At 60.6% G+C, this 26,046-nt stretch overlaps 2 protein-coding genes across 7 annotated transcripts; one reads left to right on the top strand and one right to left on the bottom strand.

Moving 5' to 3' along the window:
• Positions 1-119: 119 nt before the first annotated feature.
• Positions 120-7,428, top strand: ACD (adrenocortical dysplasia homolog). 4 transcript variants are annotated; one of them, XM_015279183.4, is made up of 14 exons: positions 120-206; positions 306-432; positions 1,126-1,250; positions 1,737-1,827; positions 2,415-2,494; positions 2,776-2,820; positions 3,074-3,108; positions 3,280-3,443; positions 3,682-3,769; positions 4,113-4,193; positions 4,858-4,956; positions 5,236-6,083; positions 6,550-6,626; positions 6,867-7,428. In XM_015279183.4, exons 1-14 carry the CDS (start codon positions 148-150, stop codon positions 6,928-6,930), a joined length of 1,983 nt encoding a protein of 660 aa, XP_015134669.3. In that variant the 5' UTR covers positions 120-147; the 3' UTR covers positions 6,931-7,428. The 4 variants fall into 4 exon arrangements, with proteins under 4 accessions (XP_015134669.3, XP_015134668.3, XP_046755542.1 ...); XM_015279182.4 differs by having other exon boundaries at positions 4,777-4,956; XM_046899586.1 differs by having other exon boundaries at positions 1,126-1,333; positions 4,777-4,956.
• On the bottom strand, positions 7,393-24,857 carry RLTPR (RGD motif, leucine rich repeats, tropomodulin domain and proline-rich containing). Of its 3 annotated transcripts, none has more exons than XM_414033.8 (40): positions 24,760-24,857; positions 23,701-23,792; positions 23,473-23,523; positions 23,279-23,338; positions 22,217-22,338; positions 21,829-21,926; positions 21,522-21,592; positions 20,981-21,054; positions 20,504-20,579; positions 20,347-20,435; positions 19,932-20,026; positions 19,515-19,601; positions 19,295-19,404; positions 19,092-19,169; positions 18,881-18,957; positions 18,701-18,805; positions 18,462-18,531; positions 18,252-18,333; positions 17,931-18,027; positions 17,619-17,676; positions 17,069-17,241; positions 16,518-16,586; positions 16,166-16,259; positions 16,001-16,096; positions 15,749-15,877; positions 15,108-15,221; positions 14,766-14,941; positions 14,458-14,545; positions 13,964-14,083; positions 12,950-13,016; positions 11,970-12,175; positions 10,613-10,716; positions 9,833-10,229; positions 9,453-9,572; positions 9,191-9,227; positions 9,007-9,075; positions 8,639-8,884; positions 8,450-8,551; positions 8,282-8,374; positions 7,393-8,205 (listed from the first exon to the last, which is right to left on the bottom strand). In XM_414033.8, exons 1-40 carry the CDS (start codon positions 24,797-24,799, stop codon positions 8,030-8,032), a joined length of 4,308 nt encoding a protein of 1,435 aa, XP_414033.5. In that variant the 5' UTR covers positions 24,800-24,857; the 3' UTR covers positions 7,393-8,029. The 3 variants fall into 3 exon arrangements, with proteins under 3 accessions (XP_414033.5, XP_015134657.2, XP_015134656.2); XM_015279171.4 differs by having other exon boundaries at positions 8,312-8,374; XM_015279170.4 differs by having other exon boundaries at positions 9,833-10,226.
• Between the last annotated feature and the right edge of the window lie 1,189 nt (positions 24,858-26,046).

Below are 26,046 nucleotides of genomic sequence, written 5' to 3'. Positions count from 1 at the left end.
GAGCACCGAGCGCGCTGCTCCCAATAAACTCGGCTGCGTTTGACCACCGCTCTCCTCGCCCCATCTCCCGCCCTGAGGCCCACGAGGCCGCTCCGCTCCGCTCCGCCCCGGATGCGGCCGCCCGGCTGCGCTTCCCCTTCCCGGGCCATGGCGGCGGCCTGCAGTCCCGGCGGGGCGGGAGCGGCGGAGCGGGCGGCCGAGGGCGGGTGAGGCGGCGGCGGCGGCGGCGGGAGCGGGAGCGGGAGCCGGGCTGCCCTGCCGGCCTTTGTCTCTCAGAACGCGGCCCTTCCTGTCGCCCCGCGCAGGTTGCTGTACGGCGGTAGGAATCTCTCCTCTCCCGGCGTCTACGTCCTGCAGCCGTGGATCGTCGGCCTGCTGGTGAACCACGAGCAGGCGGAGGGCAAGAAGTGGCTGACGGGGCAGGTGCTGCGGGTGGGTACCGTGTGGGGCACTGCCGTCAGGAGCGGGGGCTGGGGGGGCTGTGGTGGCTGTGGAGGCTGTGGGGGCTGTGGGGGCTGTGGAGGCTGTGGTGGCTATGGGGGCTGTGGGGGCTATGGGGGCTGTGGGGGCTGGAGGCTGGCGCTGTGCCCTCACGGCACAGGAATCCGGCTGTGGCGGGGGCTGCATCCAAAGCAGACCCCAAAGCGGCCTTCAATACCTAAAGGGGCTGGAAGGAGCCCCTGGTGCCCTCCGATGTGTCACGGACCCCCGTGTGGTGTGGCGGTGTGATTTGGAGAGGGAGGGTGAAGGTGCTGTGAGGTGCTGAGTGTGAGATCTGCAGGCAGGGCAGTCGGTTGTGATCATCATGGAACGGCCTGGGTTGAAAAGGACCACAGTGATCATCTCGTTTCAACCCCCCCGCTGTGTGCAGGGTCACCAACCAGCAGACCAGGCTGCCCAGAGCCACGTTATGCACACTGTGTGGGAGGGGTGCCTCCTTACAGGAGCAGGGTGCCGAAAGACGGCTGCTGGGCCGCTTTTTGGCCCAGTCCCCACTCCCTGCTGGGAGGTCTCTTCAGGCCGGGCTGGTGACCGAGTGGATCCTGGGGCGTGCTGTGCTGCCTTTGATGACTGGCCGTTCTCTGGGTGATGTTCATTCTGCTTTTTTCATTGCCTGCTCTGTAGGTTTTGAGTGGCTCGAGTGCTCCTGGCCAAGGCGAAGCGCAGCAAGATGCTGTCCTGCAAGTCTCAGACGGCTCCCACTACATCCGAGTGGTCATTACAGCAGAAGCTCTGCAGGCAGAAGAAAAGTGGGTTCCATCGTGGCTCGGCTGTGGCTGGGACTGCAGCTCTGCAAAGCTGCTAGTGGGGCTCCCGCCTGGCCTTGTTTCAGGTTGCGTTAAGCTAAATCAATAACGGGGTGGGAAATCGGTGTGAAGGAGGTGCTGCTGCTAGGCTGGAACGCGGGCACTCGGTGCTGCAGCTGTGGCTGGCTGGGATGTGCAGGGGTTGATGGCAGACGTCTTAACCGTGGTTCCTTGGGCTCTGTTGGTGCTGGCAGCCTGTCTTGGTTTCCCCATTTGGACGTGAGCCCTGTTTTCGAGCTGGAGCAATTGCTGGTATCAGAGGGAGGATATAAAGCAGCTCTCAGCAGCTCAGTCCCTGATGCTCACACTGAGAAGTGTTCCGTTGTGCCCCTGTGTTGCGTAGCTGTAAGGGGAGCCCCACGGTGGGTGTGGGCGGTCTGACTTCATTCTTCCTCTCTCCCAGATGGTCCTGCTCTGTTCTTTTTCTAGTGCCCACATGCAGCTCATGCTTTCCAGCCTTATCTGTAGACTGATCACCCTGCAGAAGTACACATTGTGTTTCCGGGAGGAAGCCAAGCTGGTAAGTGCTCCATTGAATGGAATTAACTTGCTCTCTGCGCTTGCCTTGCTCCCTGCGTGCTTTGAGCTGCTCTCAGAGCTGCATGATGGAGTTGGGGGTGGATGGAGGCTGGCCTTTCTTCTCCACGGCCCTTCAGTGCTCAGGTCCTGGTAAGCTGTGTGGCAGTGAAGAAGACTTGACAGCACAGGGGATGGCCTGAGCCCTCCCTGGAGATGTGGTACATCTCCCTTGGGGTCTGCAGCGGCCTCAGCCACCTGACTGCTTCCTCTTGCTGTTCTGGAGCTGCCAGCTCTGTGCCTGCAGGAGTCCTGCGTGGACCTCAGCCCATGGCAGAGAGCTCCTTGCCCTCCCCTTGCTCAAATTCAGGCATTTCCCCATGGCCTCAGGCTGACTTAGCCTTGCTTATAGCCCTGCTGAAAAGCTAACAGCTGATGCAGAAGGTGCAAAACCTGCTGCAGGGGAGGTCAGGCTGCCCCTTTTGAGGTTGTCAGCGGGGCTGGGGGGGCGCTGCTCACCAGTGCTGAAGTGGGAGGGAGCAGAGCTGTGACTGCTTGCCCATACCACATGGACTCTCTTTGCCCCAACAGGAGGACTGCGAGTTTTATCTCACCGCCCAGCGCTTCGTCGTGCTGCCCATGGAGAGGCAGAGGATGGATTCATCAAATGTGTACGTGCCAGGGTGCAGACTGGGGCTGGGGGTGCTGGTCTGTGGGGCTTGACCATTGCCCTGGAGCTGAGAAGAGCGTTTGCCATGTAGTGCTGAAGCCAGGAGCTGTTGGCACAGAAGCATGCACTGCCAGTAACGAGCTAAGAGATGTGCTGCTGTGCCCTGGTTGTGTTAGAGAACATTGTCCTTACTGAAAGAGAGAGATTTGTGTCACAAACTCTGAAGGAATGCGTGCATGGGAGGGAGTGCCCCATCAGCAATTGGCTTCTCTTTTGTTCTAGGAACCAGGAGCCCTCTGTGCTACAGAAGATAAAGGAGCTCTGGATGTAAGTATGGGGCTGGTGATTGCCAGGGGATACGTGCAGACACCACAGTGCGAGGGTGCAGGCACTGAATGTTTTTCATGTGAGCTGGCAGGGGCTGGTATGTGTTTGATGGCAATGTGAATGTGTGGGACTCTGCCCTGGGATGTGACAGAGCTGAGCAGAGAGTGCAAAGCTGCTCACTTCCATGGGTGTGATCCCGCTGACCCAGGAGCCCACCCAGCTCTGACACTGGCTTTCTCCTTGGTCATTGCAGGAGGAATCTCTCTATGGGGACCACTCCTAGCTCAGGTAAGGGTTGTGAAGACCTGTGTGGCTGGGGAGAAAAGGAAAGATTATTTCTGGTTGCAGAGGAAATGCAGTTTTGCATCTTTCCACAGGCTTCTGTCATGCAACAGAAAGTAAAAGCACTGCCTGAACTGAGGTATCTTCTCCACTAACATACATGTGTTCTTGCTCCAGAGCCATCCCTCTCTCAGCTATTAGAAGTGATAGCACAGGACCAGCTTGAGGTCTTGAAGGAAAACGCCGAGGAGTGCTTGGATTTGCAGGTGCCCAAAGAGACACCCTCAAAGGAGGCAGACAGGCTTCCTGTGACCCGGTGGGAGGCAGAGCTCCAGAAAGAGGTCAGTCCAAGCATTGAGTAGTGCCTGGTGCAGAGCCATCCCTGTGTGACCACCTGGGGCAGGGCTGTGGCAGCTCGTGGTGGGGGCCCTGCTTGGAGGGCTTGGAGGAGGAAAGGGAAGAGCAGCGGGCAGAAGCAGAGGTTTGCTGGGAAGCAGGGCTGTGCTCACCTGTGAGTGAGCTCCTGCAGCTTGAGAGGGACCACACAGCAAAAAAAACAAGTAATGTTTCTCGTTTCAGCCAGATGAAGACATCTTCATAGTCCCAGCCAACATCCTGGTGATCCCTGCTGAGGACGCAGTGGTTGACTGCAATGCTTCCCAGGCAGGTCAGTGCTGTGGCATCGTTTGGAGGGTATGCAGGTCAGCAGTTCAGTGCCCAAGCATCTTGAAATCAGAGACTTTTTCCTGGTTACGGTCTGAGCACAACACACAGACACCTAGAAGGTGGAATTTTGAAAGCTGCGGCCCCTAGACTGCAGAGCACCCTAAGAGCTTTGTAGGTCACAAGCCTGGTTGGTACATTCCTTCTCCTGGTGTCTCAATCCCCACACTGCTGAGATGCCAAAAGTCCTGTCAGCTGCCTGGGATCCCTTTAGAAAGTGGAGAAGGCTTCCTTTGAAGGCTGAGCAGTGTGCTGGGGTGTGACCAGCAGTGCCACTTTCATTTCAGTTACCTGCGGAGCATCTCCTGAGAAGACTGGCTACGAAATGACAGTGCCAGGCGATCAGAGTGTCGTACCCCGGGCCAGGTGTAAGTAGTGGGACATACACATCCCATCCAACCCCTTAGTATTTTCATCTGAAGTCTGCTTCTGCTCAACCTGTTTTCTCTTTGCATTAAGTGAAGGACATGACCAGCAGAGCCAGGTCTCTAGGAGCAAGTACTTCTGGCATTGAGTGAGCAGGGGGCAATTTCACACCTTCAGCTTGCCCTGGGCAGTGCAGGCTGTGCTCCAGACACCAAGAGACAGCACACACCTGCGAGTCCCTCATGGGGACCACATTATCCGGTCACAGTCTATGAATAGCTTCTGTGAGGTTTCTCACCTCTTAGCATGCAGGGTGCAGGCGGTGGCAGCTGCTGTTTATGTGCCCCAGTGTGGCTGACTGCGTCTGCTTCAGCAGCGAGAGGCCAGGCCCCCTGCTAGCCCTGCAAGAGAAAGGAAAAGGGTGCAGAGGAAGGCCTTCCTCCAGCCTGCCTGCTCTCTGCATCTCCACTGCCTGAATGAGGCCTTAGAAGGAGTCTGGCTGAGCCATCACTCCACATTTGTGTGCTAAAAGGGTTTCAGAGCTCCCCCTTGAGTGCTGTCTGTGCAGTTCATCGCTCTTTTTAGCTGTTGCAGGGCTAGGAATAGACAGCAGCATTCTTGGTCCTGCAGTTCAACCCAATCACTTCCTGATCGTGGTTGTTGCAGCTGCAGAGTCAACAGCATTGTCAGAGGACTCAGAGGCATCGCTGGACAACCCTTGGAACAGGCTGCCCCCCATGTCCTTGACCCTGTCCTCTTCAGAAGGTGAGTCTCCATGCTGTGTGGAACACACGTTTTGCTGGGAGCAGACATCCCCACTCCTCTCTGCATGGACACGCAGCTCCTCCTCGATGCTGGCTTAATTGCCCTGGTCAAAAAGTAGTGCTGTGCTGATCTGATGTCCCCAGGGTGCCATTTCCCCATGCCTGCTCTGATGCTCACCTGCCCCGCCTCACGTACCGGCACAGCTCCTGCTCCCATGTGTTACCACCTGCGGAGTGCCCCTTGCTCAATGTGACTCTGCTTTTTTTCCTCTTCTAACAGAGAAGTCCCATCTGTGTAGCTCTCCACGTGCTCAAGAGGCCCAGCAGGAGGTGGCTGCCGACAGCAACACCCCTGACTTGTTGGAACCTTGTAGCCATGACTCTCCCCAGGCCTTGCTGCAGGATGACTCAGTGCAGACTTCATCTCCCTCACTGCTCGCCTCGTATTGCAGCATCAGCCCTGTGAACGCTGACATGACCCAGGCAACATCAACTGCAGAGGCGGCCTGCTCTGCCCCTTGTGCTGCTCGAGTCCCCCTGGGGCCAGAGGACTCTCAGGCCAATGTGTCATCAGTCTCTCCAGTTTTTCCTGTCCTGCCCAGCAGCCACTTGGCATCCCATGCTGAACGGGCACCTCACCAGGAGCAGGCGGACTCCAGTGGCACAGCTTTCCCTCTGTATATGCATAAGCATCACCTGGGTGATGCCAGAGACAGGGGAGGAGAATCCCCAAGGAAGACCGGAAGGGCTGTGGGGGCCAAGAGGAAGCTGGTGGTGGGAGGTGGTCAGGCTGTTCCTCACCCGTGTCAGTCCCACGGTGGACCGCAGCACAGAAAGCCTCCCCAGCGTCCCTCTAAGGGCAAGGGGAGAGAAGTGGGCAGGAATCTGAAGTTCATGAGCCCACAGAGAGCAAAGAAGAGCAGAAGGGAGATAGGGCCACAGTGTGAAGAAGAATCCGTTGAGGAGGAGCTGGACGAAGAGGAGGGGTTGGAACCGGATGAAGAGGAACCCGAGGTAGATGAAGAGGAGGAGAAGGAGCTGGATGAGGAAGAGAAAGAGGAAGAAGAGCAGGCATCCTCATTGACAAGTCCCAGCTACCGCCTGGAGCGGCACAGAGAGCTGCAGCCGGTAAAGACCAAGCAGCTGGTGGGATCCTGTGGGACCCAAATGGCACTCATTGAGGGTTTCTGTGTCCCCACGCTCCCCGTGTGCCTCCTGCAGACCCTTCTGCATGTCTGTAAGGCACCTGGCTCTGCTGGGGATGGGCACTGGAAAGCAGGCATGCTGAGCCAGGCCTTCCTGGCTCCTGGAAAGGCAGAGCAGAGCTGCTGTATGCAGGGTGCAGGGAGGACTTGCGACTCTGGGTGAAGGTGCAGCTGTGCTCAGCAAGGAGCTGGGTGGGAAGCAGCCCCTGCTGAATGCTTTTCCCAGTCTCCAGGTGAAATGAGATGGGGAGGGCAGGAAACGAGGGAGGGAGGTAAGAGCTGCTGCAGATGTATCGCGGTCTCAGGACATGTCATGGGATTGTGGTCTTGTTTTGTGGCTGGCCAGCCGTGCTCCAGCACCAGGCTCACTGTCCCCTTCACTTCCACAGTATGTGAATGAGAATCCACCCCGCTACAAATACGAGCCGCCCAGCCCTGAGCTCTGCAAGCAAATACAGTCCATCAGGTCAGTGCAGCGATGGACTCGATGCGCTCTGCCTTCTCCCAGCCCTCGGTTCTCTGGGCACGGCCATCTGCTCTGGCACCCTTTGCAGTCCAGCTGCAGTGGCTCCCCCTGTCCCTGCCGGGTCCCGAGCTCTGCCTTGCCCCTCTGGGAGCAGCAGCCCCACCGTGGGCCTACCTGGGCACCTTTGCGTCCTCCCAGTTGGGTTCACATCTCATCGCAGCTCGCGTTTTGGTTTTGCAGGCTCTCCAAGGCGATGATGATGTGGGCGAGCTGGATTGTCACAGAAAGGGATACGGAGTGTTGAGATGAGACCACGTGGAGCTCGAGTGTGCTCATCTCCTTTCTTCAGCCCGTTCAGCAACCTTCCTTTAAAGCTGCACGTCCCTCTGGGGCTGCTGGGTGGTGGCTGGCCAGGCGTCGGGGACCCTGGCAGTGACAGCGCCGGGGCCATGACCTGGTGGAGGCCAGCACCCTCGGTTTTAAGAGGGAGGATGCCACCTGTCTGGGGATGCTGCAGTGCACGAGCTGGGCTCATTCTCACCTCAGCGCTGTGCTGCACCCGTGGCCTTTCCATTGCAGCCTGGAGCAAACGGCCTGCAAGGAGGGGACCCGTTCCCACTGTAGCGTGGGCAGCAGCGATGGCAGATGTGGGCACCAGGCCCTGGAACCTGATCCCCTTCCTGAAGCCAGCGCAGCGTTTGGACATTTATTGACTTGGTTTCATCGAGTTCCACACTCTTTCTTACAAAATAGCCAGCAAGGTTGATGTTGTTAAAATTAAAAGTCATATTTTTTAAATACACAGCTCTTGTATTAAAAAAAAAAAGGCAGGGTGGGGCGTGGGAGGGGACAACCAAAAAAAAAACCAAAAACCAACCAAGCATCTTGCTTCTGTGTCGTAAACATCGGTGCAGGGAATGCATTTGGTCCAGAGGTGGAGGGGAGGTGATCTGCTCGCGGTTGCCACAGGAGAAAGCCACGTGGGGTGTGGGGTGATGCTGGTGGCGGCTGGGAGCAGCGGGGCAGTGGTTGGAAAGGTGATGGTTGGAGGTCATGCTGCGAGATCCGCGGGTGCTGGAGGGGCAGGAGGTGTCCTAACCGTGCCAGCGCCGCCTGCCACCACCTGCAGCACAGCAGCCTGTGCCGATGGTCCAGGGATGGGGATGGTGCTCGTTGCTCCTCCGCCCTTCATGGGGGCTCCGGGGCTGCAGCTCTGCGCCCCACTGGAGTCCAGCCCGACAGCCCCAGTCCCTCTGCGCCGATGCTTCCTTCTGGAGATGGCGAGGCTGCCTGGATGCGGGGAGCAGGGCACAGAGCGGCCTTACATCCCCATTGCTAATCACCCCATCACCGTGCGCTCGCTTGCAGGGTTTTATTGGGAACAGTGCGGCGGCATGCAGGGCTCACTGTCCCAGGGCTGGCTCCCCCAGGCCCGGCACAGGGCTTCTTTGGTCTACGGCTGAGTCTTGTGCATACACAACAGTCTGTGCTGCGGCTGGCGGCCGCTCCCCGTGCAACACACCGGCTGCTGTCTGTGCCTCATCCAGCGCAGCCTGCAGCCGGTCCTGCGCCGCGGTGCCTGCAAAACCACAAAGGCCGTGCTGAGCGCAGCCTTGGCTCGGCGCAGGGAGCTCAGTGCCTGCCTTGCTCCTCACCTCCCGCCTCCGCCGCCGGCCTCGGCTCACTGCTCGCCTCCGGTCTCCGTTTCAGCACAGGCGACCGCCGCAGACGGAGGGGGATCGTGGCAGCTGGGGGGACACAAGCGCGTTAAGGCGTGGGGACAGCGGGAGGCGTGAGGCACGAAGGCCGCGTTTCCCACTCACTTCCCAACTCCGCCAGGCACTCTGGCTCCCTGAGCTGCTCCTCGTGGACCGAGACAGCCCGGCGGGCCCCGAGCACGGCCAGCCGCGGCGTCAGGCGGTTGTCTGCAACGGGAGACGGCGTCAGAGGACAAAGCAGAGGCTGAGGGGAACACCACGGCGGCCACCGAGGGCCGGTGGTGCTTCGGGTACCTTCAGCAGCAGAGCAGGGCGATGGGGGCAGCGCGGTGCCGGCGGTCGGCTCCCCGGTGTGGCTCCTGCCCTGCCTCGGCAGGCTGCTGCTCCAGGCCTCGCGGCACGCCGGCTGCCCGCTCTGCTCGGGGCCGGCTGAGCAACGCCGGAGCTGCTCACGGCCCAGCCCCGTCAGCTCGGCGTTCAGCTGCCGCCCCAGCGCCTTCCAGGCCGGGCTGGGCTCCGATGGACCCCGGAGGGATGCATCTGTGGGGCAGAGCGTGGGCGCGCACAGCCCCGTGACCCCAATGGATGGGGGTCCACCACGGGGCGATGGCTCTCGGGTTGGGCGTCCTCACCCTGCCCTTTCCCACTGCTGGCCCACCTACCTGTGGACACGGAGTGCGTGCGAGCCTTCAGGGACGGGGGGGAGTCCGCAGAGCTGTCCACGATGTCCCCTGCAAATACAGGCCAATGGCTTCAGGGCGCGGAGCTCATCAACCCATGGCCAACCCACGGCACACATGTGAGGGCTCTCAGGGTGGCCCCCAGGGATAGAAGGTGGCCCCTCACCATCTGAACCAGCCTTCTTGATCTCACTGTCCTTGCTCTGCAATGAAAAAGAAAGACAGTGACAGATAGAGGGTATGGGAGGGATGTACAGTCCAATGCAGTGCACAGGAGCCCAAGGGATGGTCCCCATTGTAGGGGGTGGAGTGACAGGACGGTGGCCGCAGGCAGCGACAGCACTGCTCTGTGTCATCTGCCCCATGGGGCCACCACCTCCCCCACCCGTGTGGGTGCAGGCTCTGCCCAGAGGAAGCTCCTGCCTCACCTGCTGCTTCTTGCTCTCGGTGACCAGGCCCTTGGTGACACCCATGCGGTGCAGCATGACGTGGACGCGCTGCTCGAAGGAGTTGGGCAGCTCCCCATCGCTCTTCTCCAGGTGCCTCTTCTGTAGGGCAGCAAGACGGTGGCAGGACAAGAGGTGCACGGGTCTATTGGGGGTGCCAGGGGCACCGGGTACTGCTCAAGGGTCCTCACGCCCCCACCCTATCCCACCCTCCCCCCCCCCCCTTAGCGGGCACAGCACCAGGTGCAACGAAAGGCTCATCTGATGCCCCGCCACCACCACCACTCATGATGGCAACAGCACCTGGCTCAGCGACAGCCATCCAAGGGGACGTTTTGGGACCCGGCTGGAGCGATGCTTACCTTGTCCTGCCTGACCCCCAGTGCCTCCTCATCCTCCCCAGGCAGCAGGATGAGGGACTGGGATTTGCCCTCCCTCGAGTACTTGGGCCTGATCCTGCGGGCAGCCTCGGGGGTCTGGCTGTGCTCGGGCTCAGCGCTGAGCGCCCCCTCCTCAGATTTGCTCAGAGCTTTGCCCGGCTCGCCCGCCTTGCTGGGAGCCCGTAAAATGTCACTGAGCATCGACCGCCTGCTCCTGGGGGCCGCCGCACCGCCCTCGGGCTCCTTCTCGCACCGGGAGCTCCGGCTGGATTTGGGCTTCTTGAAAGCAAAAAAGTTCCCGATTTTCTTCTTGAGGGTGCGGGAGCTGGAGGACGCCAGAGGGGCCGAGCCTGGGCCGCTCTCCAGCACTGTGGGGCTGCTGGAAGAAGCATAGGGAAGGTCAGCACAGGGCTGCGTTTGCCCTCATAGCCCCCTAAACGATGAATCCGAGACCTGGGCTCGCTCTGGCAAAGGCAGCCATTCTCGCCAGGTGCCACCACCGTCACCACCTCCACACGCCACCACCACAGCCCTTCCCCAACCCCTCTGCCTGTGGATGGAAACACCCCCGGGGGATGTGAGCTCTGCCCCACGGGGTGCCTGCAGCGTGCTGTGCCATCTCCCCGGCACCTCTTCAGCACCCTCAGCCGGCGCAGCGGGTGAACACAGCCCAGAGCACGACATGGTCTGCAAGGGCACCGCGCACAGGGATGGATGTGTGCTGGGACCCAGCTGAGGGCTGCAGCCACCCCCACGGCTTACGGCAGCTCCTCGGCGATGAGCCTCTTGGTGAAGAAGTCCTCCAGGCCCTCATCCACGCGGGTGATGCTCCTGTCCTCGCTGTTCTCATGGGCCACAGGCTGCACCTGCAGGCAAGCACCGCCTTCAGCCACAGGTGGGGGCTTTGAGCCCCGACATCAGCCAAAAACCCCAAGGCACCAAGGTCATAGAATCGTTAAGGTTGGAAAAGACCGCTAAGATCATCAAGTCCAACCCCAACCCATCCCCCCCCACATCCCTCAGTGCCACATCTACCCCTTGTGGAGCCACCAGCTCCTAAGGAGGCTCTCTGGGCGCTGCTGCGGGATAGGTGCTGGCACCCCCCATCAGAAAGCCCCACTGCGCTGTGGCCAGGCTGCATCCCAGCTCCGAGCCCTCCCAGAGCCTGGTGAGGTCTCTGACCCCAGACCCACGGAGAAGCAGCCTTTGGCAAGGGTGCACGTCCCAAGAAAGGGACATCCCTGCCTGTAGCAAGGATGGAGCTGCTGCTGGGTGAGACCCTGCAGATGAGGTCACCAGCTCCGTGCCAGGGCAGCAAATTGGTCCGTGGAGGAAGGTCCGGCCCCAGCACGTGGCACAGCATGGGTGGCATTTCTCGACCAGAAGAAGGCACTTCCCCACCAACGGCCTCAGCCCCTAACACCTTTACACTGCAGCTGGATTCGTGCCCCCTCTGACACCAGCGGCCACGGCCAGGTGGTTTCTGGTGGGTGTCCAGGCACTGCTGCATCTCAGTGCTGAGGGCACAAGCTGGTGCCACTGGGGTCCAGCCCCGCTTCCACCCGCTGCCCCATGGGTGGAAAAACCCCTTCCCTGTTCCTCTCGGGTGCCACAACACCCACCAGACGGTGACGTTGCTGCCGGGGCAGCACCCGGATGGCTGACAGCCTCTCCCCAGAGCACCCAAAAGTTGCGTTGTGCTTCAAGCCCAGCTGGAGGAGAAGGGGACCGCGGCAGGCTGCACCTCCCCAGCACAGCACAGCCTTTGGGGTCGGCGGAGCCGAGCCCCAGCACCGGCCCCGCACAGGGCTGCGCTGTGCTGCTCGTTGGTGAGCCACGAGAGAACGTTCAGAGGAGCAGGACGGAGGGAGCCGCAGCCCCGGGCTTTTTCCCTGTCTTCTCCCCGGCTCCCGCAGCTCTGCATCACCGCTTCATAAACAAGGGGTGAGCGCCCGAGCCCCCGACCCGTCCTCCGAGCTCCGGCACGTCACGCACAGGGCAATAAAGCAGACGCATCCCCCGTCCCTCCATCAGCACGATAGGAGAAAATAATCATCACGATAACAAAACCCGGCGAGCACCCCCCTCCCCCCCCCCGGCGCTCGGCGGCGCTGCTTACGGTGGGCTTGCTGGGCGGCTGCTTGTGCCGGCGGTTGGGCCTGGGCCTGGCTTTGGTGCAGTGCTCCAGCCTCTCCCCGGCGGTCGGCAGGTCCATGAGGGCTTGGGCGGGCGGCGTGCCGGGATGGGCGCCGGCGGAGGGCTCGGCATCCTTTGCGGGAGCAGGACGAGCCTTCCCGGCGGCCGGCAGCTCCAGCTCCGAGAGACCTGGCGAAGGGCGAGAAGCCCACCGGTGGGGAGGGGGGAACGCGCGGCCGCGGCGCTGCTGACGGCGGGGAGGGATTGCGCGTCAGCTGTGCGGCGCAGCGGGGATGGATCCTGCTGCCACGCCGGCGGCGCTGCGCGGTCCCCCAGGGATGCGGGGGGAGGGATGCTCGGGGACCCTTGCGGCGGTGCCCACGGAGCAGGCGGCGGCGGCTGCCAGATCCCGACGTTTCCCCTAATGCCGGGTTAGGGGCTGGGGGAGAGGGCTGGGCTGCAGGCAGCGGGATCGCTTTGGGACTGCCTCCCTCCCGTGCGCTGTCCCAGCGCTCTCTGGTTGCGCTCAACACGGCTTTATCTGGGATGCCGTGGGGTCCACGTGCGTGCAAGGCGCTACCGGGGTCTCCGGCAGGCACCACAGCCCCCGGCACACAACGCCACCCAAAGGCCGCACTCCTTCTCCAGCACCCCCTGGCCAACGTCCTGCCGTGCTCCAGCTGCCCCCAGCCCGCCCACGCGTGGCAGATTTTGTGGGGTACAACCGGCTGCCCAGCACAGCCCAGCACCCCGCAGCACCCGCCCATGGGCGACCCCAACCTCCACGCAAAGCCCCCCGGCTGTGACCCAAATGGAGACCTCCTGAGACGTCCTCGAGCCTCCCACCCCTGCCAGCATCCCTGGGAGGGAGCTCAGGGCGTCCTCCCACGCTGAGCCAGCCGAGCATTGCAGCACCACGGCACCCCGAGTTAATGGTGTGAGCCCTCCGCACTGCGCCCTTACTTCTCACAGTCAGCGTGGGCCGAATGCTCCTGAAGTGTTTGTTTTTCCTCCGTAGAGCCATCTTGTACTGCAAGGAGAGAAGGGAGGAGGGAGCCTGGAGCGGTTTGCAGCCACCAGCGGTGTGGGGACGGCCAAGGAGGCCATGGGGGATGCCTGGTTTGGGGAGATGTGTTCCATCGCCGTGATGTTCATCACAGAGTCAGTCATCAAATGTCTGATGTTGGAAGGGACTTTTAAAGCCCATTGAGCTCCAACTCCCTGCTGGGGAGGGCTGGCTGCCCCCACCCCCAGCTCGGGCTGCCCAGTGCCCATCCATGTCTTGGGGCACCTCCAGGGATGGGCACCCACAGCTCTGGCAGCAGCGCCAGCGCCTCACCGCCCTCTGAGTCGGGAAGGATTTCTTCCTGACACCTAACCTACATCTCCCCTCTGTTAGTTTAAAGCCATTTTCCCTCGTTCTATCACTATCAGCCCCGTAGAAGATTGGATCCCCTCCTGCTTGTAAGCTCCCCTCAAGTACAGGAAGGCTGCAGCGAGGCCTCCCCAGAGCCTTCTCTCCTCCAAGCTAAACAAGCCCAACCCCTCAGCCTTTCCTCACAGGAGAGGTGCTCCAGCCCTCTGAGCATCATCACAGATCATCCATCGTTCATGGATCACCCATCGCCACCACGGCTCATCCATCACCACGGATCATCCAGCACTTTGCTGGGATGACGGGACTCTGCCACCTCTGCCCCCAGGGCTGCACCCTTTATGTTGGCCCAGCTCATCCCTGGAACCCAAATAACCCCTCCGCATGGCCAAGCTGCCAGACCCCGCGTCACCTACATGCTATGGGTGCCAGGAGGGACGGGAGCAACATGGGACACGGCCGGGATGTGCCCCAGGTGCCGCAGGCTGCCCGAGCCCGTGGAGGCAGTGACTCTAAGCCTGGCATCATCCCATAAGGCGGATAAAAGCCTGTGGGCACCGTCATGCAGCAGCGGGGTCACCGCGAGGGGGACGGAGCCCTACCTCCTCCGTTGCAAAGCCTCTCTCGGTGAGCTCCGAGGGGTTCCTGCCCCGTGCCGGTGCGGCGGCATCGTCCTCAGCAGGCTCCAGGAGATCCGGCCCATGCGTGGGGAGGCTCTCTGCCTAAAACCATTAGGAAGCGCTTAAATTATCCCCGTGGCTGAAGCGCGCCGTGCTGCTCTGCTCCCTGCCTGCAGCTGGGATTTGCGGGGGATTTAGGGCTGATTAGCCGGCTGCAGAGCTCGGGTGCTCCTGGCCCAGGTGCTGGGTCCATCCTCGCACCCAGCACGCTTCTCCATGGGGTGTGGAGGAGCCGTGAGACCTTAACCCTGCTGCAGCCACGCTGGGAGAAGATGACCCTGGAGGACTGGCAGCCTGGTGGGGATCATCTTGCTTTACGGACAGCAAATCCATGCTGGGCCACCTCATCGTGCTGAGCAGTGCAAGCTCAGAGCCCCCCGTGCCACACCTCCCCATGGGGCCACGTGGACACTCACCAGCTTGCACTGGGCAGCCATCAGATCTCCCAGTACGGCATCCACGATGCAGTCAGCCACGGCAGCGGTGATGGACAGCTTGATCTCGCTGGGAGCAAGGACAGGTGTGTCAGGGACGCCCACAGGGCCCCATGCAGCAAGGCGAGATGGAGCCGGGTACCCGCAGCCCTCCCACCACGATGCTCCAGCAGGAACGTCACCCCGTGGCCAAACCCCGAACCCAAACTGGACCCAAGAACGGAGTATTGCGTTGTTGGAGTTTGTCCAATCCCCATCCCCAGCGTGCCAACCAAAGGCACAACACCCACTTCAGCTTGCTGAAGACGTCGGTGACCATCTGGTCCAGGACGGCGCTGAGGCTGAGGTGCTCCTGGAGGTGGATGCGCTCCGACATGGCGTTGACCAGCTGGTCCCTCGCCCCGCTCTTCTGCACCATGGGTGGGCACAGGTTGTGCGCCGCGTCCAGCACCGCCTGCATGATGGCCTGGGGAGGAAAGGGGCGTTTGGGGCATCCCAACAGGAGCCGTCTTCTCCTGTTTATTCCAGGAGATGCTGTGGGTGTGGTGGGGGTGGTAAGCAGGGGGATGTCCCTGGACCTTTGTACTGGGTGGATGAGCGCCCCAGCCCAGCAGCTCCCTAGGGGTTCCCACCTGGATTTCCCGGCCGCAGGTCTGCGATGCTTCCTCCACCAGGCACTCCAGCTTGTGCTGCAGCTTGCCGCTCTGGTGCGGGGCATTCCCTGCTTCGTACAACATGGGCAAGATCTGCGGGGAGGAGAGAGACACCGTGAGCCATCCCATGGGGCCCCTTCCCTTGCTCTGCTTGGCCTTGGGAAGCATAGACCCATGGAAAAGCATTGGCTGGGGACTCCCAGTGACCTGTTGGGCTTTCCATTGGTGCTGTCCTGCTTTATCTCCCTACAGCCCCTAAAGCAAGGACAGGAGATGCGCTGGATGGAGCTCTCGGCAGCTCAATCTAGTGGCTGGCAACCCTGCCCATGGCAGCAGGTTGGAACCGGATGATCTTCAAGATCCCTTCCAACCTAAGCCATCCTCTCATTCCATGCAGGCGAGGGTTTGGGGCATCGTTACAGAGGGAAGTTCCACATTTCGTAGCTCTTCCTGAACACTTTTTGCAAGCACTCGCTCACACACAGCTGCTGTGCTGACGGTAGCAATACGCACTGGCTGCCAGTTAATTATGCCATCAATGAATCAATAAACCACTTCGATACGAACGTAAACCCCACAGGCCAAGTACTTTCTCGCCTGCTGTCCCCACGCAGACTCACACTGACGGCCAGGTTGGCATTCCTGATGGCTTCCTCAGCACGGAGGATGTCCGCCTCCATCTCCCTGCCCGGGCAGGAGCTCAGGATGTCGATGTGCTTCTGCACGCTCAAGCAGATCTCATTCACCATCTGGAGCGTGGAGGAGCCGTGTCACCAGCCGGTCCCCATTGCCTCCCGGAGGAAGACGTGGTGGGGATGTAGGAAGGCTGTGAGTTATCAGTGATGGAGGATGATGGATTGGGCGATGCTCACCTGCTCGGAGGAGGAGGTCAGGATGCCCTGCTGCAGCCGGAAGGTCTGCGTGGGCAGCGCGCGCCGTGTCTGGTTCCTCGCCAAGCAGGATTGGAGCTGTGGCGTGCAGGTGGTCACGAGCAGCCAAATCCAAGCCCTGCTCCCCACCCCAGCCCTCTGTCCCACCTTGTGCACCGCCTCCTCTGTCCTCTCGGGGTTGCTCCGGTATGCCTGTGCCACGTCGCTCATTGGCAAGGGCATGGACTTGAGGGTGTAGTTCCTGCCAGGCAGTGGTGGGGTGAGTGGAGGGCACTGCCACGAGGGCACGGACCCCAGCAGGGCAGCCCGCTGGGACAAATCCCCTGCAGGTCCTAGGGAGGCTGGGTCCCAGCCAGCCCCAGAGCGCCGTCGCCCCCAGACTCTGCATGCAACCCACCGGTACCCACGCGATGCTTTTGGGGACAAGAGGCCCTGGGGACAGTGACATCCTGGTGCATGGTGGCAGCTGGCTGGGAAGACCATGCTGCTCCATCCTTACCTCTCCAAAGCCTGAGCCACCTCCAGGAGTCCAAGGGCAGTGGTGTTGTTCCTGTCCCACACCACGGTCCTGAGAAGAGGATAGGAATGAGGCATGTCTGCCTAGCAAGCAGGACATCAGTCTTGCAACATGACCTCTCCTTTGCAGCTGCTATCCCTCTGCATGGAGAATTTAGTCCAAAAGTGGCATTTTAGGAACTGGATGACGGAGCAGAGTGGGGCAGTAACTGCATGAGCCCAGCTGCAGCCTGCTGGGCTGTGCAGAAGCAAAAAGCTGGCACACGATGGTGCAGGGTCACCATGTAGGGACTGCTACTCAGCTGCTCTTTTGCCCTTTGTGCGTCACCATATTTGTCACCAGCACCGCCCCAGCTGGCTGGTACAAAACAAAGATCTGGCCACAGCTCTTGACCGCTGGGCAGGAACGGTGCAGGGCCAGGTCTGTGGTCACAAGGAGCATCCTCTGGTGGCTTTGGCATCCCAACCACAGCCATCACATAGCCATCAGCATGCAAAGCAGACCACAGGAGGTCTCCATGGCCTTGCTGCTACCTGAGCTTCGTATTGATCTGTAGAGCCTTGGCCAACATCTTGGCACCGGTGTCCCCCATGGCATTGCCGCTGATGTCCAGCGTGGTCAGGCTGGTGTTGCTGCCCAGGGCGCTCAGCAGGACGTTGGTGCCCAGCTTGAGGCGTGACTCGGCCACAGACAGGGACTGGAGGGGCTGGGTGGGGGAACAAGAAGGGAAATGTGGCTGTCACGGTCACAGCACACCTGGGTGACCATCCCTGTCTTGTGGTGGGGATATGCAGGCTGGTGGCCGCCGTAGCAGCCCACGTTACACCAGATCAGACAGGCACGGGCTCTCCTGCTTCCCTCTCCCACCTTCCAAACAGAAGCTCTCGCTTCTCCATCTGACCATCTACTTTGGATGGAGGAAGAGAAGAGCAATGTGCTCAGATGGTGGTGGAGGAGAGGGATCGTTGCTCCCACCCCATGCTGGATGGAGCCCGGCCACCGTGCTGGGTGCACCCCGGATGGATGTTGCTTGGAAGCTGAGGACAGGACACGGGGGGGGTGGTTGGGACGCACTGTACTCACACAGTCGTCCTCCTGGGTGAGCTGGACGATGCGGTGCAGGACGTCCACCAGCCCATCCCTGTGGGGGAGGCAGGAGGTAATTCATGCACCCATGGGTGCCGGGTCAGCCAGCAGAGCCAGCCCTTTCCTCCTGCCCACACTGGGTGAAGATGTGGTCCTACAGGGACCCCCGCTGTGTTTCCAAGGGGCGGGTAGGGGATGGCTGACGTTTCCAACCAATCCAGGGCTCGGATGGGGATGGAGACCTGAGACGGGCGCATGGTGACAGAGGGGACCTCAGCCTGGGGACAAAGCGCTGCAGGTTGCACTCACTTGGATTTGATGTTAAAGTTTTTTCCCAAAGAGACGTGCCGGATGGACTTGCTTCTGCCAATGGACAGCACCAGTGTCACCATATCGGAGTCAAAGCCTGTGGGCACAGACAGCCAGAGGGATACACGGCTTCACGGAGCCCATAAATACACTTTGTTAGCTGGAGAGCTTGGGAGGGCAATTAGCCTTTGGAATATCAGTGCAGCTACGGGGGCGAGGTGCCCGCTGGGACCCTACCCGTCTTCTACAAGATGGGTAGGAGCAGTTGAGGAGCAGCCCAAGGCAGGACAACCTCCCCTGGGTGAGGAAAGGGCAACCCACCGTTGTCAGACAGATCCAGGTCGCTGATGGCACTGGCGTCGGGGATGAGGTCCTGGATGACCTGAGCTCCTGCCGACCTCAGCTTGGAACAAACAGCAAGACGTCAGTACAAGGGGAGCCCTGCGAATGAGAGGCTGCCGTCGGGACGGTCACTTGGCCCCACAGCGGGCAGGGCACGGACCTATGGCACCCACGGGTGCTCGCCCTCACCTCGCAGCTGCTAAGATCCAGGTGCAGGTCGCTGATATGGCTGTTGTACGCCAGCCCTTGCAGCACAGCCCTGGAAAAGTCACCAAAGCCACCCACCGACATGAGCACTGTGAGCTCTGCCCCTCGCAGCCCCATCCAGCGTCCCTGAGAAACTCCAAGTGAGGCCACCGGGACCAACATCCACCCCAAATCCACCCCCATCCCCCGCAGCAGATCCCAATTCCAATCCCACCCCATACCTGACAGCATCTGGAGGCAGCTTGGTCCCCGCCATGGAGATGTGCCTGAGCGCACGGGCCTGACTGAAGAACTGCTTGACGCTGGGAGAGATGGTTTTCACCCTCCTGGAAAGGAAGGGCACAGAATGGCATCGTCTGCCATCACTGGCTGCCCACTCCACCCCACAGCCCGGGGCTCACCGGTGTGAGTACACGTTTTTGGAGAGATCCACGTGGACCAGACTGGCACAGCACCCATGGACCAGCGCCCCAAAGAGCTGCGGAATAGCATCAAGGAGAACTCAGCCAGAGCACAACCCCAAAACGGGACAGAAAGAGTGGTGATGAACCCCCACGGAGACAACCAGCTCCAAGCTTCCCCATGAAGCCACAGCATGGGATTGGGACTCACGGTGTCCAGGGAACAGTCAGTGGCAGCCAGGCTGAGGTGTGTGAGCGAGCTGCACCGGCCCAGGAGGCTCTGCAAGCTCTGGAGAAGAGATGGTCAGCATCTCACCCAGGACCACGCTTCCCACCCCAACAACCCCAGCACCGATGGACGCGGTGTCCCAGGTGCCTCCTTGCTCCTGGTGGCATCTCCCATCCCATGCTCACACTGGTGTCCTCCACGGCCAGGCTGCCAGGGTTCCCTGAGAGGTCCAGGTGCCGGAGAGAGGAGCTGATAGCTTCGTTGGCTGCGAGTGCCTGGCACAGCGCGCTCATCCCTGTGTGGGTGGAGGGAGAGATGGGTTTGGGCAGTAGGACATCACATCCCTCATCATCGCATCCTCACAGGGGTCTGCACAGCCCCTCCAGGAGTTCTGCTTGGCCATACCTTTAGCAGTGAGCATTGTCCTGGCCAAGTTGAGGCTCTGCAGGCCCTTGGGTCTCTCCTCAAAGAGCCGGCTGAAGGCAATTATCCCTGGGGAGAGCAGAACAAGCCCTCAATGTCTGCTAGAAGCACCCACATCATGCAGAAGTTGGGCAGTGTGGGCACCACCATGGGCAAAGGGATCCTAGGATGCCCAGAGAGGTGGCGGTGTCCTGTCCCTGCAGACAGCCAAGGTCAGGCTGGAGGGGCTCTGAGCACTGATGGAGTGTGGCTGTCCCTTCTCATCGCAGGGAGTGGGACCAGATGACCTTTTAGGGTCACTTCCAGCTCACACCATTCTATGATTCTATGACAGGTGAAGGGCTGGGATGTGGGATCAAACCATGGCTCGCGTGGGCTTGGATTCACTCCGTGGAGTACCTCTGTCCTCCAGCTGGTTGCCAGCGAGGTTGATGGTGTGAAGGATGGACTCGGGATGTCTGCTGAGCGCCTGGGCCATCCTTTGAGCGAAGTCACTGTGGGGAGGAGGACACCCACCCCATGGAATTACAGGGATGTGCCACATCGCTTGCTCCAGTCAATAACAGAGCCTCCTGAGGGCAGGCTGCAGGGGATGGGGCATCCAATCCCTGTGCGGGGCTGTAGGTCACCATGAGACCTCTCCTCAGCCTCCTCTGCTCTGTGCCAAACAGACCCGGAGCCATCAGCTCCCCTCACACACCGTGCCCTCAGACCCCTCCCCAGCTCACAGCCCTCCTTTGGATGCTCTCTAACAGCTTCATGTCCTTGTACCGAGGTGCCCAGGCCGCACTGCAGAGGTGAGGACTTCCCTTACCCCCTCAGCCCACTGTTCTCCAGCACCAGCTCCTCCAGCTTCACCGACTTGCTCAGCATGTAGAGCAGCTGCTCGGCGATCTCCTGGTTCTGCAGGGGCACAGAACTGCTCAGATCCCAGCCCTGAGGGCAGGCCAGCTCCCCGTGTGGGCACTCACCAGCCTGAAGTCCTTGCAGGAGAGCTTTGTGAACCACAGGTTGAAGGACAAGGCGGCCACGCTCAGCGCCACGTCCCTGTGGGGTGACAGAGCGATGCAGCCCCCCGTGTTCATCCCCAAGCACGTGGCTCCTATCCACGTGAGAGCAGGAGCAGGGGCAGGTGGCAGGGCTCATGCAGAGCTTCGCATCTGTGAGCAGAGCCGGCTGCTTTGCATGGGGAAACGCCTGACTGACGTGAGCCTTCAGCTCACACCTCCGCACAGGGCTGCCAGGCTCGTGTAAGGGCTCAAAGCGAAGGCTGCCCGGCCTCGTGCCCCATGGGACGGCTCTGCTGGCTGCGTGGGCTCAGAGGAAGCAAGGGGAGGTTGCGGATGCGTCCTTTTTGAAGCACAAAGCTTTGAGGCGTGACCTGTCACCAGTGAGCCCTGCCATGGGTGGTGAGGATGGGGACGAGGTGGCACTGCGGGGGGACTCACCGGCTCTCCAGGTGGCTGAAGTCCAGCAGGTTGAACTCCCGGCAGTCTTGGCCGTGGTAGATGTTGTCCACGTCCTGCTCAGGGGACAGACGTACAGACAGGGCTCAGTGCCACCTCCTGCACCTTCAGTGCCCCGGAGACACCGATATCGCCTGAGCCTCAAGGCACACGTCCCAAATGGATGGGAACCTTCACCACTGCTTGGTGGCTCCCTCGTCCTGGAGATGGGTCAGAAAAAGCCAGAGGGAAATAGGGACCACCGTGGTGGAAATGGGGACTTGGAGTGGTCATTGTGCCCTAGGATGAGGGGATGGCCTGACCATGGTCAGACCTCAACTGTCTCCAAGGATGGGGCATCCACCTTGTGGGTGCATGGGCATCCTATTGACCTGCATGGGTCCCTGCAGAGCTGTCCCATGGATTGCCCTCCATGGGGTTGCTGGGATGTCCCCAGCCCTGCAAGGGACCCAGGAGCATCCCATCCCATTCCCTTGCCCTCCCAGTGACACGTTGGGATGCTCTGTGGTGTGGGGCGGCTCACCCACTGGATCTCCTCGCGGAAGGTGAAGCCATTGTAATCACATAAGGCAGCGTAGGTCTCTGAAAACCCACCTGCAAAGGGAAGGTAGCATTGGAAGCAGTGCTTCCCAAGGAAACATGCAAGGGACCCCTGAGATGGGCAGAAAGCAGAAGGGAGGCAGGGCTCTCCTGTCCCTCTTCTGTGGGGACGGAGCATCCCCCTTGGTCCACAGCTGTGTTGATAGGGAGGATGGCACCCCGGCTGTCCATCCCCACGTGCCCTGTCCCTGTTTTGGAGAGCTGCCCCATGGGACGGGCTGTGTGCTTACCACAGGGCCCCTGGTTGCTCTGCAGCATCTCCTCCATCGAGTCCGTGACCATCCGGATCCTCTCGTACAGGTTGGGGGGCGAGTTCTTGAGCAGCGTCCTGGGGAAGGGCAGGAGGAGGGCATGCTGGGGGCTGGCAGGGCATCCCCACCAGCTATGAGCCCTGTGCCAAGCCCAGATGGTGATCAGAAACGTTCATCCCAATCTGATTGGGATGAATCTTCCATCGTATCGTCAGATATGATGGAACAGGGCACTCGTTTGCCCTCCTTCAGAGTGGCTTTCTCCCAGTGCAAGGACCCACCCTATATTTTGGGTCTTTCTGAGCAAATAGGCGACGCAACCCCTCGGGTGCCTACATGACCACCCCGAGGAGCAGAGGAGCCTTACCCAGGGGATGAGTCTGGAAAGACCTTCTTAAGTGACATGGTGACATGGACAACCACTTGCTCCAAGTCATCGAAGGACATGAGCCGGAAGGCATACGAGGACGTATCCGTTTCTATGACAACCTGCAGGGTGTCCAAAGGATGGGAGATGCCTGGGAATGCTGGCAGTGTCCCTGAGCCCACAGGCACAGCAGTGACAGCAGCCAGGCGTTCGCCTCTGCTCACCATCCCCACTGCCTGCACCGGGTAGGACTGAGAGCACCGGGTAGATGGGATGAAGTGCGTTAAAGATGGTGTGATGTGCCACAAGAAGGCATCGGTCCCCCCACATTCAGTGTAAAAGCAGCCCAAAACAGGGGGAGGAAGAGTGCTTAACCTGCAGCAGCTGCAGGATGGTGCTGGTTTAGTGCCCACGGCCCCACAGCCATTCATCTGGAAGAACACCCCCTGCCCTCTTGCTGCACCAAGCAGCCTCCAATGAAGGTTTCCTCCCTGAATTTCTCTAATTGGGTTTTGAGGCCCCTTTTTTTAGCTTTCAGCTCCTCCCAGATCCCATGGCAACGCTCTCCCTGATTTAATTACAGGCTGGCTGAGCCGCAGGAGGAAGACACAGCGATCTGCTGGGACCTGCTGGGGTGTTCCTGAGCTGAGCACAGGTGCTGGGGTTTCTGCTCTCCCCCCGAGCTCAGACCTGCAGCCTGCTGCTGAGGTCCAGGCAGGAGCCCCACGTAGAGCTGGGAAGCTTCTTTCTGACAACGCTTTAATGAGCAAAATGAAGATTGGATGCCAATGGGGACCACAGCCCTGTGTTTGGCTGAGATGCCCCACTGAGGGCATCCCACTCTTCCTCCTGCTCTGTCCCCGCTGCGTTGCCGCCCTGCTCTAAGAGGATTAGTGAGGTTTAACACACTCTCTGGCTAAATTTGGCCTCGCCTGGGTTAAGCCAGCCACAGTTTATCACCTTGTCCCCACCAAGCAGGAGCAGCCGCCGCTGCCGGGGCTGCAGCCATGCTTGTCCCCAGCCCTGTGTGCGCCACGGGGGTCCCCCTGCGGTGCCACTCACCACGCTGGGCTCCAGCACGGTGATGTCCTTCACCTCCAGGAAGCTGAAGCTGCTGTGCACCTGCGGGAGGGGAGCGCTGGAGCAGCACAGCGTGGATGGATGGGACCCATCCTCCGCTCCGTGCCAGCCCCCATGTCCCCCATCCCACCCCACGCTGCAGCCCAGGGGCTCTCCTGACCGAGCCCAGAACTCACCCTGACCGGCAGCGCGGCCAGCAGCACGTAGGCTCTCCAGGGTGTCAGCACCTAGATAGGGGGAAATCAGAGTGATGGGAGCGGGGAGAACACCGAATGCAAATGACGCAGTCTGCAGTAGGGCCAGGGCAGAGAGCGGGGTGCTGTGCTGGGGGTCTCCCCCACATGGATTTTGGGCCCTGTTCCAGGCTAACCGCAAAGGGACACTGCACAGGACTCTGCACCTACCAAAATGAAGTCGTCGTACTTGGATTTCACCTGCAGCTGCACGTTCTTGAGCAGGAGGATCTGCTTTGCCCCCAGGGAGGCGGCGATGCCCTCTGTAAGGATCGGTGTCAGGGTTACTCCCCTATGGCTGAGCCCTGCGTGCCCATAGCAATCCTCTCCCCTCCCATGCCAGGAAGCAGCACTGCGGGCACACACACCATTGGCATCCAGCTCCCCTGACCCACAGCAGCAGCCCCATTGCATCCGTCCAGAGGGGCCATAACCCCACCAAACCATCCCTGATCACCAGTGGGATGAAGCACCACGCTGTCCTATACTGATCCTGTCCAGCTGAGACCTGCCCTCCCTATGTGACATCCAGGATTGAGTTCTGCTCAAGCGCTCCTTTGGAAACCCCCTTGGCCACGACATGCATCAGTCATCACATGTGCTGACCCCACTGTGTTTGCAATCTTTGCCTCCGTTGCTCAGAGGAGGATGGCACCACTGCAAGCACAACTGCCTGCTCCCATGCAAAGCAGCCAGAGCTGTGGTGGTGACACTGAGCCCTGCTGCCGGCAGAGCTCCTGCACCCAGAGCTCCTCTGTCAAAGTTCTTGCTTGGATTTCCGCATCCCTGCACTGCACGGTTTCACCCAGCCCCGTCTCTGCACACCCATCCCGTGGGGGTGGGTTTCTATTTGTGTGCCCACGGGGGCTCTGCTATCTTGGTTAGCACCCAAGGAGGGCAAAAGCAGAGCATACGGGTCCCTATTGCACCATCTCTCCTGCAGCCCTCCCTGCCCACCTGGGCACCCCACCACCAGCAAACCCCGATGGTCAGCGGGAGCTGCACAGAACCACATCCTTGAGGTTCTAGCCTGGCTTTCTGGAGACACTTCTGGCCTCAGCAGCATCCTCAGCAAGCGGGCTTGGCGAGTGAGAGCCAACCTGCTCAGAACTCCCTAAGATGTGGCTGCGGGCCACGAGGAGCTCCAAGCAGCTCTGCCAGCCCCAGTGCAGCCATGGGCTCGAGGAGGCCCTGCACCAACGGGCACCCACACAGCACAGCATCACTTACCTTGCAGCTCAGCAGGGATCCCCCCGGGGGACACGGCCATGGCGGGGCGAGCAGCAGGGTCAGGGCAGCATCCTCCAGCACAGCCCCGGCTCAGTGCTGGGAGGAAGCACTGAGGTTACCAACCGGCAGCACCTCCTCCCCCTCGCTGCACTCGGTGCCTCTTCCTGCCCCGTCAGGCAAGATTTACCCAGCCAGCAAGAGATGAGAGATGAGAGCGACGGAGCCTGCAGCCCACGCAGCACTCGCGAGACCCTGAGAGCATCTTTGAGCTTTCCAAGGGGGCCATGAGCAGCATCTTCAAGTTTGGAGGCTCGCTGGTGTCCTCTTGCCCTATGGAGAGACCGGTTTTGGGAACATATTTCTGCTTTGGTGGATGGAGGTGAGCGGGGAGTGAGAGAAGAGCTGCTCCCAACATGGGGGAGTCAACCAGCTCCTTCTGCTGGTGTTGAGCACCTGGAGGGACTGTTGATGTAGACAGGCATTGGTGCTCATCACACTGCAGTGCCCCTCGGCCAGCCATAGCTGGCACCCCAAAAAGCAGGATTGCCTCTTTGGAGCAATGCAGAGGGCGCTCTGCTTTCCCAGGGAAGGCTCCAGGCAGTCTCCATTATGGAAGCACTCCAGGATGGAGCAGAGCTGGAGGACTTCAGACCCAATGTTTCCCAGCGCTGGCTCAGCAGACACCACCAGAGCGGTGCTGTGGGTTGCAGCGCTTTTGAAACAAACCTTAAGCACAGAAGTGAAGGCAGGAAGCAATGCCCCCGCAGGGATGGCTGCCTCCAGAGCCCAGCCACGACACATGGCAGCTCTGCACCAGAAGCCTTCCTGAGAGCCTCATCACCTTGGGAAAAGGAAGGGCAGCAGCCATGCCCAGCCCAGGGTGGTCCTGTCCGGATCTGTGGCTTTTCCAGGACTACAGGACAGCAGGCTTACTGGCTCTCAGGAACAAAACTGAGTGTGATCTGACTGTAGTTCCCCATATCTTACCCTTCCTGAAGACAGGCAGGGTCTTCTTCCAGGTGTCACAAACGTCCTCAGGTCACCGGGTGTCAAAGCTGATGGACCACAGCCTCACAATGGTTTCCCTCAGCACCCTCAGATGTGTCCTTCAGGCTGCCATTAGGTTTGGGCTCTGGGAGCAGCAAGATAAGAGCATCACTGAATACCTTGATCTCTCTCCCACGTTTTCCATGTCCTGCTCCGTTAAGCAGCAGTCTGGCCTTCTCTTAGCTGCAGCTCTTCCTGCTCCAGAAGCCTTGTGAGGACAAGAGTAGAATAGGTCATTAG

Source organism: Gallus gallus, chromosome 11 (genome assembly GCF_016699485.2).
Source record: "Gallus gallus isolate bGalGal1 chromosome 11, bGalGal1.mat.broiler.GRCg7b, whole genome shotgun sequence".
NCBI classification, from domain to species: domain Eukaryota; kingdom Metazoa; phylum Chordata; class Aves; order Galliformes; family Phasianidae; genus Gallus; species Gallus gallus.
This window is presented reverse-complemented; position numbering and strand designations above follow the sequence as displayed.